The 20,961-nt window shown below is 45.2% G+C and overlaps 3 protein-coding genes across 5 annotated transcripts in view; 2 read left to right on the forward strand and 1 right to left on the reverse strand.

The window, feature by feature from the left end:
* The first annotated feature begins 121 nt into the window (after positions 1-121).
* On the forward strand, positions 122-6,920 carry LOC130527874 (von Willebrand factor A domain-containing protein 7-like). The gene is given in 19 exon segments (XM_057036671.1): positions 122-325; positions 734-938; positions 1,130-1,334; positions 1,409-1,494; positions 1,747-1,840; positions 1,939-2,067; positions 2,155-2,341; positions 2,438-2,607; positions 2,730-2,842; positions 3,065-3,181; positions 3,304-3,501; positions 3,573-3,708; positions 3,783-3,935; positions 4,404-4,421; positions 4,424-4,495; positions 4,611-4,720; positions 4,887-5,051; positions 5,380-5,676; positions 5,987-6,920. Coding segments are annotated over 18 exon segments (2,799 nt in total). The 5' UTR covers positions 122-325; positions 734-764; the 3' UTR covers positions 6,362-6,920.
* Positions 6,921-10,102: 3,182 nt separating this feature from the next.
* Positions 10,103-16,853, forward strand: LOC130527871 (von Willebrand factor A domain-containing protein 7-like). Of its 3 annotated transcripts, none has more exons than XM_057036666.1 (18): positions 10,103-10,226; positions 10,632-10,851; positions 11,028-11,232; positions 11,307-11,392; positions 11,621-11,714; positions 11,815-11,943; positions 12,031-12,217; positions 12,302-12,471; positions 12,594-12,706; positions 13,173-13,289; positions 13,401-13,598; positions 13,683-13,818; positions 13,893-14,045; positions 14,511-14,603; positions 14,719-14,828; positions 14,999-15,163; positions 15,460-15,780; positions 16,096-16,853. In XM_057036666.1, exons 2-18 carry the CDS (start codon positions 10,663-10,665, stop codon positions 16,594-16,596), a joined length of 2,967 nt encoding a protein of 988 aa, XP_056892646.1. In that variant the 5' UTR covers positions 10,103-10,226; positions 10,632-10,662; the 3' UTR covers positions 16,597-16,853. The 3 variants fall into 3 exon arrangements, with proteins under 3 accessions (XP_056892646.1, XP_056892647.1, XP_056892648.1); XM_057036667.1 differs by having other exon boundaries at positions 10,632-10,836; XM_057036668.1 differs by lacking the exon at positions 10,103-10,226 and having other exon boundaries at positions 10,664-10,836; positions 11,315-11,392.
* Positions 16,854-16,908: 55 nt separating this feature from the next.
* Positions 16,909-20,961, reverse strand: part of LOC130527926 (cytoplasmic phosphatidylinositol transfer protein 1-like) — a 32,072-nt gene continuing 28,019 nt past the window's right edge. Inside the window, exon 9 of the mRNA XM_057036778.1 lies at positions 16,909-20,190. Coding sequence (XP_056892758.1) covers positions 19,835-20,190 — 356 coding nt within the window. The 3' untranslated portion in view covers positions 16,909-19,834. The remainder of the gene's footprint in view (positions 20,191-20,961) is intronic.

Below are 20,961 nucleotides of genomic sequence, written 5' to 3' on the forward strand. Positions count from 1 at the left end.
GGCCTTTTAAGGAGAGCTGATTGGTGATTGGCTGCAGCTGGTCCAGGCGCTTCCTCCAATCTCCTGCCCAGGTGAGCGTAATAAGAGCGACAGGTGGGGGAGAGAGAACAAAAGCAGGGGTCTGGACACACAGGAAACTCGGACCCTGGCAGGGAGACACACACGGACGCACACACACCTGCACACCTGCACACGAACGCACCATTTGCTCGCGAATCGTGACTGCAAGAGAACAAATAAGGGTACCTGTGTATTGTCAGCAGAAACACATCAGCGTCTACCTGTGTGAGCAAAACTGGTGCGAGGCGCACAACAACGCACACAGGTGAGAGAGATTTCAAGTTTTTTATATTTACTTTTCAAGGTGGTCAATTAAAAAAAAAAAGGAAAGAAAATTCAACTTTCAAAAGTTCTGAGTGAGTGGATGCGTTGAGACGGCAAACTGCTGTCTAAATCCAGTCCACAGTCTCCATGGCAACTAAAATAGAAAGTGCCACACACAGAGAGATGATATCTAATCCAATCACAAGGTTGTTTTGTTGAGGAAACTGTTAATTGTTGGATTAAAAAGTTGAAAGTAACGTCAGCCACTTTCAACCCATTGCTGTAAAAAATTAAACTGAGTCACATCTTTACTTCCTTCTATCTCTTCATCTTCCTCCCCTGAGGTTTATTTTCCACTTGGTTAACGTCCAGTCATCTCCTCTTCACTTTGTTTCCTGTTGTGTCGCAGTGAGGACCGCGAGTCCGCCACAGGTGCAGATATGCTGCTGGCATTGATGTTTGTCCTCCTGCCGGGCTTCCTTCACGGCTTCAAACCCCTCCGCTCACCTGGATCCATCACTCACCGTGTGATCACCCGGAGGGCCATCCTCAGGAAGACTGCCGAAGTATGCCGAGACATCGCTGCATCAGCAGGACGGGACTTCACTCTGACTGTGAGTTGGACACAAGTGGGTTTTTGTTTATTGATGGGTTGTCCCGCCATTCAAAGGTGGCCAGTCATTTTAAATTCCTTAGATGAATATCATCAGTTTAGGACCTCTGGACTGGAAATATTCTGGTGTGGAATCCATACTGGAACTTTAATGGCAGGGACACCTGTGTTTGTGTCTTCGATTGTCTTCAGATTGACGACAGGCTGTCGGCTGGAGATGTGAGGAGGGCCTGCTATGCAGGTGCCTCCTCTCGTTTACGCTCTACCATCAGCTTCCGGCGCTCCATCGCAGAGGTATACTTCAGAAACGCAGCAGTGGACCTTGTTTTTATGTTGAGTGCCAGGCATCATTTTGATGATGAGACATTTCAGGCAGGACGGGATATCATCACAGCAGGTCGGTATCATAGCTGGTTTTTAACGAAAACCGCCCGACTGCTTCCTGTTCATGCGGACTTTCCTTTTCTTGAGGTATGAAGACAGTAGACGAGAGCGTGCAGCTGGAGAACTTCTTTGCTGGAAGATTGACTCTTGGGGCAATATTTCACACCCTGCAGGTGAGATTTCACGTTTCGGGCTCCTGTGTTCAAGTTTGAACGTTAAAGTGAGGCCATTTTAGTGTGGGTTAAGTTTATTTTTTTTATTTTTTTTTTTTTTATTTTTTTTTTTTTTTTTTTAGTAAGTTAAGGTTAAGTGGAGGGGTAGGGTAGGGGGTTAGGGAGATAGCCATAAAAGTGTGTGTGTTGGAGAATATGCACTGTCAAAAGAAACAAATAGTAATGAAAGTAGTTGCTGTTCTTTGTTTGAAGGACTTCTACAGCCACAGCAACTGGGTGGAGTTGGGGAACAACATTTCTTACAGTGCTCTGATCAATTCCGAGCAGACTCTCGACACGCTGGCAGGTCAGATGTGCCACTCGCCGTTGTTACCTGAACGAGGATGTGGCAGCACATTTATCTGATGGTGCATACTGATACTCCCTGTGTTGCCTTCACTGCAGACATAAATACTCCAACCTGTAGAAACTGCGAAGGGGACAACTGTGAGGACAATATCCTGCCTGAGCTGCTGGAGCAAGGACTGCTGACTTCAGGGTACTTCAGTCTCTTCTCCTCAGAAAAGCCTCGAGGTAATTTAAAGACATCTGCTGCATCTTTTGAACAAAGCGTGACTGTGTGACAGTGCGCCAAACACAAATCTCCCCACTGGCTGTAAGGCAAATGCAGCCATGGTGGGTTCTTCGACAGGACAAGCAGAACTGACCCTGTGGGGGGCATCAATAAGGACACAGTTGAATCCAATCACGGCTCGCTCCACCCCAAGGCGGCCGATTTGGCTGTTCTCGCTACGATGGACCTGCTGGAGGAGCTCAGAGTCGCTGTGGGAGACAGGAGATTCCTGCAGTAAGAAGCTACACAACAGAACGTGTCCCGGGTCCATTCTCCTTGTGGGCCAGTGCCAGATGATCTAACGTCACCATCCTCTGTCCTCTCTTGCAGGTTGATGGGTCTCTCCCAGGCTTCTGCGCTCTGTTTTGTCCTCGACACCACAGGCAGCATGAGCAATGACATCGCCAAAGCTAAACGAGTGTCTTTAGACATTATTGATCGCAAGCAAGGAACCGAGCAGGAGCCTTCTGCCTACATCCTGGTACCCTTCAACGACCCAGGTGCTGCCACGGCTGCAGATCGTGACTGTTGACCTCCGTCCGCACATCTGTGAACGTCACATGACATGGCAGCTCATTAAAGTGTTAATATTATACACATTTTTTGTAATTTACTTTGACAGATTTTGGACCCTTGATAAGGACAACAAAGGCTGATGTCTTCAAAGAGAGCATCAAAAAACTGACTGCAACAGGTGGTGGAGATGCTCCAGAGATGAGCTTGTCTGGACTGCAGGTGAGTGAGTATCGTTAAATTAGATACTTTATAGATGGCTCATTAGCTCAATATTCATGGTTCAGGCAGCCAACAGCACATCTTAAAAGGTCTGATTTATTTGGTATTATGGCCTGAAAATAAAAATCTCTGGATTTTATTTTTTATGAACAGATATTTGTGGTGTAGAAACTTTATGATAGGCACCTTTTTTTCTTTTCTGGTCACATCTGGGACTGACAGCTGGCTCTGACAGCAGCTCCGCCCTCCTCTGAGATCTTTGTTTTTACGGATGCTCCAGCTAAAGATGCTTACCTGAAAAGCACCGTGACGGCTCTGATCGAGAGCTCCAAGTCTGTGGTATGACACCTTTCACCACCCTCAATTTCAATCTCACTGGGATCCACAGGGTGGTTCTTAGTAACTGCTCAGTCCTCACTAAAGCTTATTCTCAAGCGGCCTTTCTTATCTTTACATTATAGGTGAATTTCATGATAACAGATGTCCCTCGAAGGGTCTCCAGAAGCCTTCAGGGTGAAAATTCACCCACAATGAGACTGTCAGACGTGCGGCTGTACTACGACCTAGCTCAGGCCTCTGGGGGACAGGCTGTTCAGGTCTCCAAGTCAGACCTCCCTCTGGCAACAGGAATAATAGAAGATTGCTCGGACGGGGCTGTGGTGCGTGCACTTGAAGCAGACCGGGGCATTGGATGCAGCAGGTTGATAACGATTGCGTTTCTGTCTTCCAGGTGACAGTTTTTCAGGTTGTACGGAATCCCGGGAGGCCCGACCAGTTTACTTTCACCGTCGACAGCTCTTTAATCAACGTGACCATCTACATCACAGGATTCCCGCCCCTCACTTTTAACCTCACCGACCCCTCAGGTGGCGTCTCCCGTCGCCCGAGGTCACTTTCTCAACATGTCAGCATTGATCACATGTTCCCGTCTGGTTCGCAGGAGTGACCCAGAGCTCCGGTCAGTCCAGCGGTCCGCTGGCCTACATCGGCGTGGCTGGAAATCTGCATCGGTTAAGGATCCATCCTGGCGGTCAGACAGGATCCTGGAAGATCCAGGTGGATTCGTTTAACAGCTATTCTGTCAAGGTCACAGGTCAGTGGCAGCGCGCGTCTGGAGCTTTGTTTTCGTCCAGCTCTTCTCACGTCCAGGTGAAGGTGTTGAGTTTTGAATGTTTGCTGCGGGAGTCATTGCTCTACTTCTGCCAAGTTTCTGCCATTTTTGTGGTTGACAGACCAGACTGGTTGGACCAGTGCAACCATTGCTGCTGCCATTTAAAGTGAAACTAAAAAGAAAATGAAATAACATCATTAGCAATAATAACACTGTTAATTGGAACAGGGAGAGAATGCTAGCGCCTGGAACCAGACTTTAAAATCATACATTTAGGTCATATTTTGGGTTGTGAGTTCCGGGGAGGGGGCGGGGGGGTCTGATATGGAGAAGTGCTGTATTGTCTTGTTGAGGGAAGCTGGGCGTCCCGAGCACCAAAATAGCACTGATGTAATCGCCATCTTTAGATTTGAATGCTGACATAACTCAGATTTTTGTGTGTGTTGCTAGGTCAAAGTTCTGTGAACTTTATTATTATCTTGTGGATGCTCATGAAGGCCCCCATGGAGATCTCAGTTTAAAGGATGGACGTCCTCTCTCAGGTCAGACTCTCATATCAAATATACACACCAACTCTACACTACATTGTTTGAACAGTTTATGGACTCAACATGTAACTATGTTTTGTTTTTTCTTCTCTTTTGTCATCAATCTCAGGCGGTAATATGAGTCTTCTGGTCACTGTCACAGAAAGCGACAAAGTAAAGGTCACAGAGGTCACTCTGGTTGACAGTTCAAGTGAAACGGAGGTCAATGGGACACTGCAGGCACGTCTCAAGCCATAAAAACAAAATCCTTGCCTCTCAATGTCCTGTTTATCAATTCCCAAGCTGGCATAGGTTGATGTTTTCCTCTTCTGATGAAGACCTTATTGTTGACATGTGATGGTTCGATGTAATAAATGTCACTCCAATTTCTGGCCGTGCTCTCCAGCCACTGGACAGTGGCACCTTCCTGGTGACATTCACTGATGTTCCCTCTGGAGAATATGTGGTCCACCTGAGGGGCGAGGACAACAGCTCCACTTCTAGGTCAACGCCAGCCACCTTCCAGAGACAGGCCTCCACACAGATCAAGACCTCTGGCATCACTCTGACTGTGAGCTCAGTTTTCCTGCTGGACCGAACTGTTCACTTATCATGTCGGCACCTTTTGTCAAATCGGGCTCTATTTCCAAATCTTCATTAGGACCTTTTTTTTTTTTTTTTTTTTTTTTTTTAAATAAATGAGTACTGCAAATGCATTCCAAAGCTATTATCTTAGCTCGCTGTGTAATGTTAGCAAAATTTGAAATATCCTCATTTATTAATTTTCATCATCACACAGCCTAGATGGACCGACTTCTCAAACGTGCATATCCGCAACAACACATGGTTAAAAAAACATGTCTGAGCTTGGTTCCGCTCAACTTTCTTGTCTGTTTCAGGCCCAAGCTGACACCATTAGCATAGAACCAGGAGCGAGCGTTTCAGTCCAGTTCACAGTCACCACGACCTCCACCTCACTCACCGTGAAGGCTACCAATGACCGCAACTACACTTTACTGTCGCCCAGTTCCATCAACATAGCAGCGGGCAGCGGGGGCACAGCAAACGGCACTGTGAACATGACGGTACCAGCCGGGGCCTCTTCTGGAACAGATGTGACTCTCACCATTGAAGTCCAAAACGCTGCCGGCACAGACATGAACTATGCTGTGCTCCGGTTTGTAGTAGCTGCCAAGGTATTATGTTATTTTAAATATAAAAATATATATCTAGACTGGTTATGGTGGAACTTCTTGTCTGCTTTTAACCTCTCCCTTCAATAGCAGACGTCAGCGAGCAACAATGGTTTGTGTCTCTGCAGGTGTGAGCTAATAGTCGTCTCTAGATGCGAGTCTTGGCTCCCACAGCATTCTTCTGTTTGATTTTAGGACTTTTCCTACCTAACCTGCCTCGAAACCACAATTTCCTCAATGTTTTCATTGTTTCTCGTGATTAAGCTGTCTGTTTTTGTCTTTTTCCCCTTTCATGGTGTTTTTCTGTATCCAGGCAACTGATGTCACCCGCCCTGTGTGTCAGGTAGTCAGCTTATCAACGAGCTGTAACTCATCTTTGACATACTGTGCGTCAGCTCACTGGGAGTTCATCGCTAATTTCACCGATGGCATCAACGGGACGGGCATTAGAACAGTCACCGTCCTAAAGGGAAATGGCACCCTGAATATCAGCAGCGCGGTCGGAGCAGGAGGGGAAAACATAACCGTGGCCACCTACAACGCTTCTTGCTGTTCAGACAGTGTAGAGCTGGCTGCAGTAGACCGAGCAGGAAATGTGGGGAGGTGTGTGGGATCGGCCAAGCAGAGCAGCACCAGAACAGTGGCCCCTGTGACCCCAGCTGCGTCTCCAATGCAGGGCCCAATCTGAGCAGATCTCTCTGGTTGTAGATAATGGTTTCAGCCTTTCTCCTTTGGTATGTGAAGTAGCTTTAAAACGTTACATTCATCTTTTCTTTGTTGGTTCTGCTGTTTTCTGTGTACAGTGATCCCTCGCTATATCGCGTTTCATCTTTCACGGCTTCGCTGCTTCACGGATTTTTTTTTTTTTTTTTTTTTTTTTTTTTTGCGAGTCGTTCATTGCAGTTCTCAAATATAATCGAAGGTGGCATATCCGTTTATAAAAATCTTCTTGCTCAGAAAAAGAGAGAGCGCCAACAAGTACCCATAACAATGTTCTTCTCTCGGAGAAAGACTCCTGTGCCTTCAGTAGAAACAGATGCTCCAGCGGAGCGGAGTCAGGACGAAGAGGCTCAGCTGGGACTGGGAAATACGCGAGTGACAATGTTTCCAACCTTGTATTACTATATTAAAATTGTTTTAAACAAATTCTGGGCTTTAAAACAGGTTTTGATTTTTGGTTTCATTCTATAGTTTAGTATTGCATTGTAAAATAATAAAAAAAAAAATAAAGCTGACTACTTCACGGATTTCACTTTTCGCGTGTTAATTTTGGAACGCAACTCCGAGGGATCACTGTACATGAACAAATGTGCACGTTTCGGTTTATATCCCCCAATGATTCATCCATAAACAGTGAATTATATTGTTTTCACTTAAAAGCAGTTTTTAGAATTCCCTGTATGTTGATCCACTTCAGTTACTCTTTGACCTTCTCTTCACACAATCCGATCCAATTAAATAAAGTCTGCTTGGAATTAAATCTGATCAACAAACGTACTACTTGTGTTCACTGAGCTCTGGTGGAAGGATACATGGACGAATAACGACACAGTTCTGATGACTAGTGAACTTTATTCCTCTACATCAGAAAAAGTCAAACAAGCATGACAACCAAGAACCAACTGAATGTGTAAAAGCAGTAAAAATGTAGCAAATACAGTGAAGAATAACCTGGAATATGGAACAGCGGGACCAAGGACTCTCTGACGCAACAGGCTAAGGCTAAAAGAACCAGGCAGGGCTGATCTGGACTTCCCTCAGTGAGCTTCTGCTCTTGAGATGGATCCTGGTGATCAGGAGAAAACACAACAGCTTGGCCTAACTTAGTCATGGGGGGGGTTGAAAATCTTGGTCCGTTTCTCCAACCAAACAATGATTTAGATCCTTAAACCATACAGAAACCACAAAAATAGAGATAATTACTACTTAATAACTCAAAAGACAACTAAAGAGCCACTGAAGAGCTTCGCAAGTAAACATCAAAAACAACCACTAAGAATCCACATTGTCATGTTGATTTTGAACTTCTGTACAAATATTTTCTCTCCTGCGCGGTCACCGCGGCGACCGGAGGGTCAAAAGTGCATTGCCATGATGAGGAATCTTCGAGAAGAGCGAATTTAGCTGCGTTCGCTCCCGTCGAAAGATGACTTTACCATTAGACTTCAACACGTCTGCGATCTGAAACAAAACACCAGAGAAGATCCACCTGACTCTAAAACACAACATCAGGAAAAAAAACAACCTATTCATCAGCTGAAGTATTTACAATTACTACAATGTTACTCTTTTAAACAGAGTAGAAGTTTATGTCACACCACTTATTTTGCATGTTTTTTAAGCCCACTATAGATCCACCACACCCCTGCATCTCTGTTTTCCTGATAAAGAGTTATTATGTCAACTATAGAGGGCCAACAACTGTTCCAACACCACCGGAGTCTCCAAAGGCAAAGACGAAAGCTACAGTTCCAGATTAAAAGCTACAGCACTTTGATTTGAAGACGATTTAGCAAAACCTGTGTGAAACTCGACGCCGTCGTAACAACATAATTGTATATTATGGCAAAATCTCTCCGACCATCTCTGTGACCTCACTTTAAAGGGCTTAAAGGGCTTCGTAATCTCAGACAAACAAACGACACTGTCAAAAAAAAGGGGCAACGGTGGCAAAAACGATGAGAAAAAACATACGTTAAATTATTGGATCGCTATACACTAAAGTGTGTTACTGCTGATCCGCGTGTTCTTTGAATGAAGAGTTCAAGAAGAAAAATGACAATTTCTCTCTGTAAAATGTATTTAGCAAATAGAACCGATTCAAGATACAAATATCACGGAGTTCCGGGCCAGTTCAAAACCCTACAATAACAAAGTTAATTGTCTTGACCCAGTCTTTTATGGACACACATAGGCAAATTACTGATGCTAATCCAGTCCTATGTTGTATTCTGATTGGATGACCTCGTCTTCTTCTTCCAGTTCCATTGGATGCTGGCATCGTCCTTGTTCTCCATTGTTTTTAACTGTTTCACAGATAGCCAGATCAAAGTTCACATTCTTCCTGCAGATAAATCAACACCACTAAACTATGCTGTCCAGTTTTACGATGTTTGTTTAACACTTTCAGCCTGACTGTCTCCCCTGATTACAATTATCCAAACAACAGTTATGTCAAGGGAGGGTCAACTGACTACTTATTGTTTTTACTCTTGCTAATGATTACCTATATTATCCTTAACTTCTAAACTAACTGTAACAGAAAACAGAAACATATACAAAAAGCAAACACAATTCTCTTCAAAAGTCAGAAACATGAGTTGATTAAACCCCCCCCAGAAAAAGAGAAACCGCAGGAGATGAACACTACCACTGTCATGAGACAACTGATGCTGGCACAGATATAACATGTGGAAACATCTGGAACAGGAGGGACGCCAGAGCCGGCCTTTTAAGGAGAGCTGATTGGTGATTGGCTGCAGCTGGTCCAGGTGCTTCCTCCAGTCTCCTGCCCAGGTGAGCGTAATAAGAGCGACAGGTGGGGGAGAGAGAACAAAAGCAGGGATCTGGACACACAGGAAACCTCGGACCCTGGCATGGGTCACACACGCACGCACGCACACACACACGCACACACACACACACACACCTGCACACGAACGCACCATTTGCTCACACAATTAGTCTGCAATCAAGCCAATGCAGGTTTTTGAGAGAAAACATTTCTTTTTTTAAAAAACAAAACAAAAACATTCATGTCATGTGGATTTGTTTTAGTTTAAGAACTACAGGATGATTTTATTACGCTGCTCGAAATTGTGGTGGAAAACATTATAATAAGCGTTTTCTCTTCCTGATGAGGTGCTGACCCCAGAAAATGTATGTCCCAGTACACACACACACACACACACACACACACACACACACACAGCATCCCAAGGATCACGAAAGGAAAGGAAAGGAAAGGAAAGGAAAGGAAAGGAAAGGAAAGGAAAGACAACTTCATGGACTTCACACTCCAGTGATCATCAAGTTCACCTTTGCTCTGTAACTGTGCGCACGCACGCACGCACGTGTGTGTGTGTGTGTGTGTGTGTATGTGTGTGTGTGTGTGTGTGCATGTCCTTACTGTATGTTGATAACTGAGGAATGTATCTTTACAATTTAATCTTAAACACATTCTTCTGTAATTTCATGACGCAGCTCAATAGCTGGACTCTATGTTGAGATGCAGACTTATTTCAACTTGTTTCTTATTTCAAGAAATCATTTATTTTAACACAATATAAGAAAATACAAACAAGATCCAGCGATATTAACTTGCTTATTCACCAACAAACTACTCGGTTACATATTTAAATACTTTGGGTTCTGCCATGAAGAGTGTTTCTTGAGAAAGAGAGACAGAGGGCCAGATATGCTGGATTCTTTTCCAGCACAGCTATTGTGACTGCAAGAGAAAAAATAAGGGTACCTGTGTATTGTCAGCAGAAACACATCAGCGTCTACCTGTGTGAGCAAAACTGGAGCGAGGCGCACAACAACGCACACAGGTGAGAGAGATTTCAAGTTTTTTATATTTACTTTTCAAGGTGGTCAATTAAAAAAAAGGAAAGAAAATTCAACTTTCAAAAGTTCTGAGTGAGTGGATGCGTTGAGACGGCAAACTGCTGTCTAAATCCAGTCCACAGTCTCCATGGCAACTAAAATAGAAAGCGCCACACACAGAGAGATGATATCTAATCCAATCACAAGGTTGTTTTGTTGAGGAAACTGTTAATTGTTGGATTAAAAAGTTGAAAGTAACGTCAGCCACTTTCAACCCATTGCTGTAAAAAATTAAACTGAGTCACATCTTTACTTCCTTCTATCTCTTCATCTTCCTCCCCTGAGGTTTATTTTCCACTTGGTTAACGTCCAGTCATCTCCTCTTCACTTTGTTTCCTGTTGTGTCGCAGTGAGGACCGCGAGTCCGCCACAGGTGCAGATATGCTGCTGGCATTGATGTTTGTCCTCCTGCCGGGCTTCCTTCACGGCTTCATACCCCTCCTCTCACCTGGATCCATCACTCACCGTGTGATCACCCAGAGGGCCATCCTCAGGAAGACTGCCGAAGTATGCCGAGGCATCGCTGCATCAGCAGGACGGGACTTCACTCTGACTGTGAGTTGGACACAAGTGGGTTTTTGTTTATTGATGGGTTGTCCCGCCATTCAAAGGTGGCCAGTCATTTTAAATTCCTTAGATGAATATCATCAGTTTAGGTCCTCTGGACTGGAAATATTCTGGTGTGGAATCCATACTGGAACTTTGATGGCAGGGACACCTGTGTTTGTGTCTTCGATTGTCTTCAGATTGATGACAGCCTGTCGGCTGGAGATGTGGAGAAGGCCTGCTATGCAGGTGCCTCCTCTTCTTTCCGCTCTACCGTCGGCTTCCACCTCTCCATCGCAGAGGTATACTTAAGCAACGCAGCAGTGGACTATGTTTTTATGTTGAGTGCCAGGCATCATTTTGATGATGAGACATTTCAGGCAGGACGGGATATCATCACAGCAGGTCGGTATCATAGCTGGTTTTTAACGAAAACCGCCCGACTGCTTCCTGTTCATGCGGACTTTCCTTTTCTTGAGGTATGAAGTCAGTAGATGAGAGCGTGCAGCTGGAGAACTTCGTTGCTGGAAGATTGACTCTTGGGGCAATATTTCACACCCTGCAGGTGAGATTTCACGTTTCGGGCTCCTGTGTTCAAGTTTGAATGTTAAAGTGAGGCCATTTTAGTGTGGGTTAAGTTTTTTTTTTGTTTTTTTTAAAGTTTAGGTTAAGGTTAAGTGGAGGGGTAGGGTAGGGGGTTAGGGAGGTAGCCATAAAAGTGTGTGTGTTGGAGAATATGCACTGTCAAAAGAAACAAATAGTAATGAAAGTAGTTGCTGTTCTTTGTTTGAAGGACTTCTACAGCCACAGCAACTGGGTGGAGTTGGGGAACAACATTCCTTACGGTGCTCTGATCAATTCCGAGCAGACTCTCGACATGCTGGCAGGTCAGATGTGCCGCTTGCCGTTGTTTTACCTGAATGAGGACGTGGCAGCACATTTATCTGATGGTGCATGCTGATACTCCCTGTGTTGCCTTCACTGCAGACATAAATACTCCAACCTGTAGAAACTGCAAAGGGGACAACTGTGAGGACAATGTCCTGCCTGAGCTGCTGAAGCAAGGACTGCTGACTTCAGGGTACTTCAGTCTCTTCTCCTCAAAAAAGCCTCCAGGTAATTTAAAGACATCTGCTGCATCTTTTGAACAAAGCGTGACTTTGTGACAGTGCGCCAAACACAAATCTCCCCACTGGCTGTAAGGCAAATGCAGCCATGGTGGGTTCTTCGACAGGACAAGCAGAACTGACCCTGTGGGGGGCATCAATAAGGACAAAGTTAAATCCAATCACGGCTCGCTCCACCCCAAGGCGGCCGATTTGGCTGTTCTCGCTACGATGGACCTGCTGGAGGAGCTCAGAGACGCTGTGGGAGACAGGAGATTCCTGCAGTAAGAAGCTACACGACAGAACGTGTCCCGGGTCCATTCTCCTCGTGGGCCTCTGACGTCACCATCCTCTGTCCTCTCTTGCAGGTTGATGGGTCTCTCCCAGGCTTCTGCGCTCTGTTTTGTCATCGACACCACAGGCAGCATGAGCGATGACATCGCCGAAGCTAAACGAGTGTCTTTAGACATTATTGATCGCAAGCAAGGAACCGAGCAGGAGCCTTCTGCCTACATCCTGGTACCCTTCAACGACCCAGGTGCTGCCATGGCTGCAGATCGTGACTGTTGACCTCCGTCCGCACATCTGTGAACGTCACATGAAATGGCAGCTCATTAAAGTGTTATTATTATACACATTTTTTGTCATTTACTTTGACAGATTTTGGACCCTTGATAAGGACAACAAAGGCTGATGTCTTCAAAGAGAGCATCAAAAACCTGACTGCAACAGGTGGTGGAGACGCTCCAGAGTTGAGCTTGTCTGGACTGCAGGTGAGTCAGTCTGTCAGTCAGTCAGTCAGTCAGTCTGTCTGTCTCTGTCTGTCTGTCTAAAACAACATTTTAAGACATACCTGAGCACATGCCTTTTACAAATGTCCCAAATAACAATTTAAAGGACAAATACATCTTGAGGATGATGACTTTAATTTACTTATTAACATAATTGCAACCACACTGGTATAATAACGCCACACTGCGACTCATTTCAATAATATGAAAATAAAACCTTCAAAAGCATCTCCATATCGTTAAATTAGATACTTTATAGATGGCTCATTAGCTCGATATTCATGGTTCAGGCAGCCAACAGCACATCTTAAAAGGTCCGATTTATTTGGTATTATGGCCTGAAAATAAAAATCTCTGGATTTTTTTTTTATGAACACAGATATTTGTGGCGTAGAAACTTTATGATAGGCACCTTTTTTTCTTTTCTGGTCACATCTGGGACTGACAGCTGGCTCTGACAGCAGCTCCGCCCTCCTCTGAGATCTTTGTTTTTACGGATGCTCCAGCTAAAGATGCTTACCTGAAAAGCACCGTGACGGCTCTGATCGAGAGCTCCAAGTCTGTGGTACGACAACTCATGCTCAATCTCACTGGGATCCACAGGGTGGTTCTTAGTAACTGCTCAGTCCTCACTAAAGCTTATTCTCAAGCGGCCTTTCTTATCTTTACATTATAGGTGAATTTCATGATAACAGATGTCCTTCGAAGGGTCTCCAGAAGCCCTCAGGGTGAAAATTCACCCACAATGAGACTGTCAGACGTGCGGCTGTACTACGACCTAGCTCAGGCCTCTGGGGGACAGGCTGTTCAGGTCTCCAAGTCGGACCTCCCTCTGGCAACAGGAATAATAGAAGATTCCTCGGCCGGGGCTGTGGTGCGTGCACGTGAAGCAGACCGGGGCGGAACACCATCCTATTGGATGCAGCAGGTTGATAACGATTGCGTTTCTGTCTTCCAGGTGACAGTTTTTCAGGTCGTACGGAATCCCGGGAGGCCCGACCAGTTTACTTTCACCGTCGACAGCTCTTTAATCAACGTGACCATCTACATCACAGGATTCCCGCCCCTCACTTTTAACCTCACCGACCCCTCAGGTGGTGTCTCCCGTCGCCCGAGGTCACTTTCTCAACATGTCAGCATTGATCACATGTTCCCATCTGGTTCGCAGGAGTGACCCAGAGCTCCGGTCAGTCCAGCGGTCCGCTGGCCTCCATCAGCGTGGCTGGAAATCTGCATCGGTTAAGGATCCATCCCGGCGGTCGGACAGGATCCTGGAAGATCCAGGTGGATTCGTTTAACAGCTATTCTGTCAAGGTCACAGGTCAGTGGCAGCGCGCGTCTGGAGCTTTGTTCTTGTCCAGCTCTTCTCACGTCCAGGTGAAGGCGTTGAGTTTTGAATGTTTGCTGCGGGAGTCATTGCTCTACTTCTGCCAAGTTTCTGCAATTTTTGTGGTTGACAGACCAGACTGGTTGGACCAGTGCAACCATTGCTGCTGCCATTTAAAGTGAAACTAAAACGAAAATGAAATAACATCATTAGCAATAATAACACATTTAATTGGAACAGGGAGAGAATGCTAGCGCCTGGAACCAGACTTTAAAACCATACATTTAGGTCATATTTTGGGTTGTGAGTTCCGGGGAGGGGGGGGGGTCTGATATGGAGAAGTGCTGTATTGTATTGTTGAGGGAAGCTGGGCGTCCCAAGCACCAAAATAGCACTGATGCAATCACCATCTTTAGATTTGAATGCTGACATAACTCAGATTTTTGTGTGTGTTGCTAGGTCAAAGTTCTGTGAACTTTATTTTTTATCTTGTGGATGCTCGTGAAGGCCCCCATGGAGATCTCAGTTTAAAGGATGGACGTCCTCTCTCAGGTCAGACTCTCATATCAAATATACAGACCAACTCTACACTACATTGTTTGAACAGTTTATGGACTCAACATGTACCTATGTTTTGTTTTTTCTTCTCTTTTGTCATCAATCTCAGGTGGTAATATGAGTCTTCTGGTCACTGTCACAGAAAGCGACAAAGTAAAGGTCACAGAGGTCACTCTGGTTGACAGTTCAAGTGAAACGGAGGTCAATGGGACACTGCAGGCACGTCTCAAGCCATAAAAACAAAATCCTTGCCTCTCAATGTCCTGTTTATCAATTCCCAAGCTGGCATAGGTTGATGTTTTCCTCTTCTGATGAAGACCTTATTGTTGACATGTGATGGTTCGATGTAATAAATAAATGTCACTCCAATTTCTGGCCGTGCTCTCCAGCCACTGGACAGTGGCACCTTCCTGGTGACATTCACTGATGTTCCCTCTGGAGAATATGTGGTCCACCTGAGGGGCGAGGACAACAGCTCCACTTCTAGGTCAACGCCAGCCATCTTCCAGAGACAGGCCTCCACACAGATCAAGACCTCTGGCATCACTCTGACTGTGAGCTCAGTTTTCCTGCTGGACCGAACTGTTCACTTATCATGTCGGCTCTATTTCCAAATCTTCATTAGGACCTTTTTTTTTTTTTATAAATGAGTACTGCAAATGCATCCCAAAGCTATTATCTTAGCTCGCTGTGTAATGTTAGCAAAATTTGAAATATCCTCATTTATTAATTTTCATCATCATCACACGGCCTAGATGGACAGACCTCTCAAACGTGCATATCCGCAACAACACATGGTAAAAAAAACATGTCTGAGCTTGGTTCCGCTCAACTTTCTTGTCTGTTTCAGGCCCAAGCTGACACCATTAGCATAGAACCAGGAGCGAGCGTTTCAGTCCAGTTCACAGTCACCACGACCTCCACCGGAACCGGCAGCTCTGCTGTGGAGACACTCACCGTGAAGGCTACCAATGACCGCAGCTACACTTTACTGTCGCCCAGTTCCATCAACATAGCAGCGGGCAGCGGGGGCGCAGCAAACGGCACTGTGAACATGACGGTACCAGCCGGGGCCTCTTCTGGAACAGATGTGACTCTCACCATTGAAGTCCAAGACGCTGCCGGCACAGACATCAACTACGCTGTGCTCCGGTTTTTAGTAGCTGCCAAGGTATTATATGTTATTTTAAATATAAAAATATATATCTAGACTGGTTATGGTGAAACTTCTTGTCTGCTTTTAACCTCTCCCTTCAATAGCAGATGTCAGCGAGCAACAATGGTTTGTGTCTCTGCAGGTGTGAGCTAATAATAGTCGTCTCTAGATGCGAGTCTTGGCTCCCACAGCATTCTTCTGTTTGATTTAGGACTTTTCCTACCTAACCTGCCTCGAAACCACAATTTCCTCAATGTTTTCATTGTTTCTTGTGATTAAGCTGTCTGTTTTTGTATTTTTTCCCCTTTCATGGTGTTTTTCTGTATCCAGGCAACTGATGTCACCCGCCCTGTGTGTCAGGTAGTCAGCTTATCAACGAGCTGTAACTCATCTTTGACATACTGTGCGTCGGCTCACTGGGAGTTCATCGCTAATTTCACCGATGGCATCAATGGGACGGGCATTAGAACAGTCACCGTCCAAAAGGGAAATGGCACCCTGAATATCAGCAGCGCGGTCGGAGCAGGAGGGGAAAACATAACCGTGGCCACCTACAACGCTTCTTGCTGTTCAGACAGTGTAGAGCTGGCTGCAGTAGACCGAGCAGGAAATGTGGGGAGGTGTGTGGGATCGGCCAGCACCAGCACCAGCACCAGCACCAGCAGCACCAGCACCAGCACCAGCACCAGCACCAGCACCAGTAGCACCAGCAGCACCAGCACAGTGGCCCCTGTGACCTCAGCTGCTGTCTCCAATGCAGGGCCCAATCTGAGCAGATCTCTCTGGTTGTGGATAACTGTTTCAGCCTTTCTCCTTTGGGATGTGAAGTAGCTTTAAAATGTTACGTTCATCTTTTCTTTGTTGGTTCTGCTGTTTTCTGTGTACATGAACAAATGTGCACGTTTCGGTTTATATCCCCCAATGATTCATCCATAAACAGTGAATTATATTGTTTTCACTTAAAAGCAGTTTTTAGAATTCCTTGTATGTTGATCCACTTCAGTTACTCTTTGACCTTCTCTTCACATAATCCGATCCAATTAAATAAAGTCTGCTTGGAATTAATTAAAATCTGATCAACAAACGTACTACTTGTGTTCACTGAGCTCTGGTGGAAGGATACATGGACGAATAACGACACAGTTCTGATGACTAGTGAACTTTATTCCTCTACATCAGAAAAAGTCAAACAAGCATGACAACCAAGAACCAACTGAATGTGTAAAAGCAGTAAAAATGTAGCAAATACAGTGAAGAATAACCTGGAATATGGAACAGCGGGACCAAGGACTCTCTGACGCAACAGGCTAAGGCTAAAAGAACCAGGCAGGGCTGATCTGGAGTGACCTCAGTGAGCTTCTGCTCTTGAGATGGATCCTGGTGATCAGGAGAAAACACAACAGCTTGGCCTAACTTAGTCATGGGGGGGGGGGGGGGGGGTGAAAATCTTGGTCCGTTTCTCCAACCAAACAATGATTTAGATCCTTAAACCATACAGAAACCACAAAAATAGAGATAATTACTACTTAATAACTCAAAAGACAACTAAAGAGCCACTGAAGAGCTTCGCAAGTAAACATCAAAAACAACCACTAAGAATCCACATTGTAATGTTGATTTTGAACTTCTGTACAAATATTTTCTCTCCTGCGCGGTCACCGCGGCGACCGGAGGGTCAAAAGTGCATTGCCATGATGAGGAATCTTCGAGAAGAGCGAATTTAGCTGCGTTCGCTCCCGTCGAAAGATGACTTTACCATTAGACTTCAACACGTCTGCGATCTGAAACAAAACACCAGAGAAGATCCACCTGACTCTAAAACACAACATCAGCAAAAAAAACAACCTATTCATCAGCTGAAGTATTTACAATTACTACAATGTTACTCTTTTAAACAGAGTAGAAGTTTATGTCACACCACTTATTTTGCATGTTTTTTAAGCCCACTATAGATCCACCACACCCCTGCATCTCTGTTTTCCTGATAAAGGGTTATTGTGTCAACTATAGAGGGCCAACAACTGTTCCAACACCACCGGAGTCTCCAAAGGCAAAGACGAAAGCTACAGTTCCAGATTAAAAGCTACAGCACTTTGATTTGAAGACGATTTAGCAAAACCTGTGTGAAACTCGACGCCGTCGTAACAACATAATTGTATATTATGGCAAAATCTCTCCGACCATCTCTGTGACCTCACTTTAAAGGGCTTAAAGGGCTTCGTAATCTCAGACAAACAAACGACGCTGTCAAAAAAAAAGGGGCAACGGTGGCAAAAACGAAGCGAGTTGCAAAAGAAAACATAATCAGTGGAGAAAAAAGTGTTTCTTACTGAAGCCTTATTAAGAATGTGAGATGGTGCTGCTGTGATTCAGGTCAAAACATCACGCAAAAGAACCTTAACCTTTGAATAAAATCTCAGAATTTTCAAGGTATTGTGAGTTTCCTGCCACCGTTCCACTCTGAACCTGGAGCATCAGTCTGTAAATGCACTTAGGATTATTTACCCACCTATGATCAGAGCTACAGACTATTTGTCCTTGTGAAATGTAACATCTGGGTTAGGGGGTGTGGGGGACCCCAAAAAGAAATCCGATGGAAGGTTTAAATCCACTTGTTTGTGGATGCTGAAGGTTTGACATATAAGCAGTCACAACACACTCGTCTGTAGCTGCATGCAGAGGCACTGAGCTGAGACTTTTTGGAACTATAATCTGTGGACATGCTAATATTTCAGTCAAAATCTCATCCAGAATCATTATTTCATACAGCCTTATTAGTAAATATACTGTACCAATCCAGTCATTTACAGCATATACACAGAATTCCACCTAAGGTGGATGGATATATGGAGCGAGCATTCCCATGCAGCATATAAAAGCTTCTTATCATCTGATGGTTCTTCAGGAATAGCGGCTTCACCAGCGAGTCCTTCTTCAGGTACATTTGTTCCTCTGTCACAAATAACGGATCAAGCAAAGCAACGTTTTCCACATCTTTCCAAAGAACCGGCTTGACCTTGGCGAGCAGCACCTCCCACGGCCGGCGAGGCACATTCTCAAGTCAGCTTGATGCATGTGCTCGTCTCCAGTCAAACCTTTCTTCTTCCTCTCTGCACAGACAACAGCTGACGCTTAAAACAAACAGACAAAAAAAGAAATCTCCAGTCTTCTTCCTACATTTGCCCCGTCTCAGCATCGGTTTCGGGTATTTTACAATTTGCCGTCGCTTTGCTGGACTACAAGAAAAGCGACAGCTGATTTCATGTTGTCATCATGAAGCTAACAGGCTAACGGGAGAATATCAACTTGAACTACGATGTCTTGTTATCCTTCAACCCTCCTCATGTGTAAACATTCCAAAGGTAAGTAGATACGAACGCTGCAGGCCCGAGTTTTTGTGTGGTAACTTCCGCGGAGGTATGAAATGTGGCAGTTTAAGGAAGGAAGAGGGTAGGACCCTGTCTTTGGCGAATTAGCCGACCAGGGTGAGGCAGACCTGAGGTGTGAACATTACCTTTATGTGATTGTACTGATCTTGCATCGGCAGGGTAATTCCGAATCAAGACGGAAAAGATGGCTGGAATCTGCTCTGCAGGGAAGCCTGAGAGCTACTGATCGGGCCGGTTTTCCTCACCTAATTTCCACAGATGTAACACTTCTGCTAGTTGCCCATATTGTAAAGCGAAAATATCAAAATAACATCACTGGCTCTGTGGCATTAAGGCAAGTACGTCGTAGTACAGGAATTGGAGAGATAAAGGCAAAGCAAATACTAAGAACGATAATACGTTTGTGATTGAAGGCCAACGCGGAGGCTCTCTTTTTTTTGATTGCGATTTTTGATTAGCAAAATGCAGAATTCAGCCACATCAGGGTGGCTGAGATTCCAGCTGCCAGGGTGGTGTTAATGACACAGATGAGGAGGTCTAGTGCGACTGTCCTGTCCAACGCTATAATGGGGAGTCGTTCAGTGTCGGGGGAGGCCAGAGAAAGTCTCCCCATTGAAATCTGAGGTTATGCTAGCTTCATCTGGATCTGAGGGTCAGTAAGGGAAGACTTCAGGGTCCCTCTACTGCTCATCCACTTCAGCAAATGAGCTGGCGGAGGAAGGTGTGGATGACTGAAGGTGATTTGAAATTGGCAATGTGCTTAGGTCAGAGCCCTGAGGGACGCTGCTCGAGACGGGTTCGGGGAGGGTCAAGGTTTCGGGAGCGGACTTTTTTCGGGGGCGATCTTTGGGGACAGAAAGGGACTCAGGGGCGTCGGTGCACATGGGGGTAGAGGGAGCACTGGCAGGACCGGTGAGGGCGCAGGAGGACAGCGGCGTCTTGTTGATGGAGATCGACGGGGGGAATATACCAATCTTCTGGTTGGTAGCCTCCTGGATGTCCCGCTCAAACTCTCTCACCTCGTCCATGGTCATGTCTGGATTGGGAAAAGATCAAGTCAAACAATTTTAGGTAAACGTTGCTGACAGCATAGGAGTCCCTTTACATTTTGGATCACATGGTCAAATTTAGTACACACTCTTGTCCTTCTCTCAAACTCCACAGGAAGTTTTAATTTGATACTTAAAAAAATCCGGATGGTTTGCATTTGGACTGCACCTCAAAACTCTGCAAAATGTTTTAAACTCAGACTATTGGGGGGTATATGGGGGTGGGGGTGGGGGGGTCGGACCCGTTTTCCTGTACACTTCCTGTTGAAAGTCTCGAAAGTCCTTTGCTGTGTCCGAAACCACCCCCTTTACCCTACATAGTGCACTCAATAGTGTGGACGCCATTTTGAAATGGTGCCCGAATTCTTAGTGAGCGTCGCTGTACCCTATGTAGTGCACTCAATGTATCCCACAATGCACTGCGAAAAGTAGCATACAACTGATGCACCCTAACTCGGAACTGTATCCCATCAGCCTTTACGGTATCACGTGATCCCGTAAAGGCTGATTGGATACATTTTTTTAACGTAATTTCCACTGCGGTTTGATATATGACATTTTTGGGAAATAAGAAATCAATGTGTAGTTTACAGTTGTTTTCAGTAGGGGTCCAATATGATCATTCTAAAATATTACAACATAAATGTGCAAAAAAAAAATCAATCAACCTTCACTGCCCCCCCCCACTCCCTCACTTAAAATTGTTCTTCGGAATCGTCTGTTCCTCACCAGGCGACAGGATCTCAGTAAAAGAATAT

Source organism: Takifugu flavidus, chromosome 6, assembly GCF_003711565.1.
Source record: "Takifugu flavidus isolate HTHZ2018 chromosome 6, ASM371156v2, whole genome shotgun sequence".
Taxonomy (NCBI): Eukaryota; Metazoa; Chordata; class Actinopteri; order Tetraodontiformes; family Tetraodontidae; genus Takifugu; species Takifugu flavidus.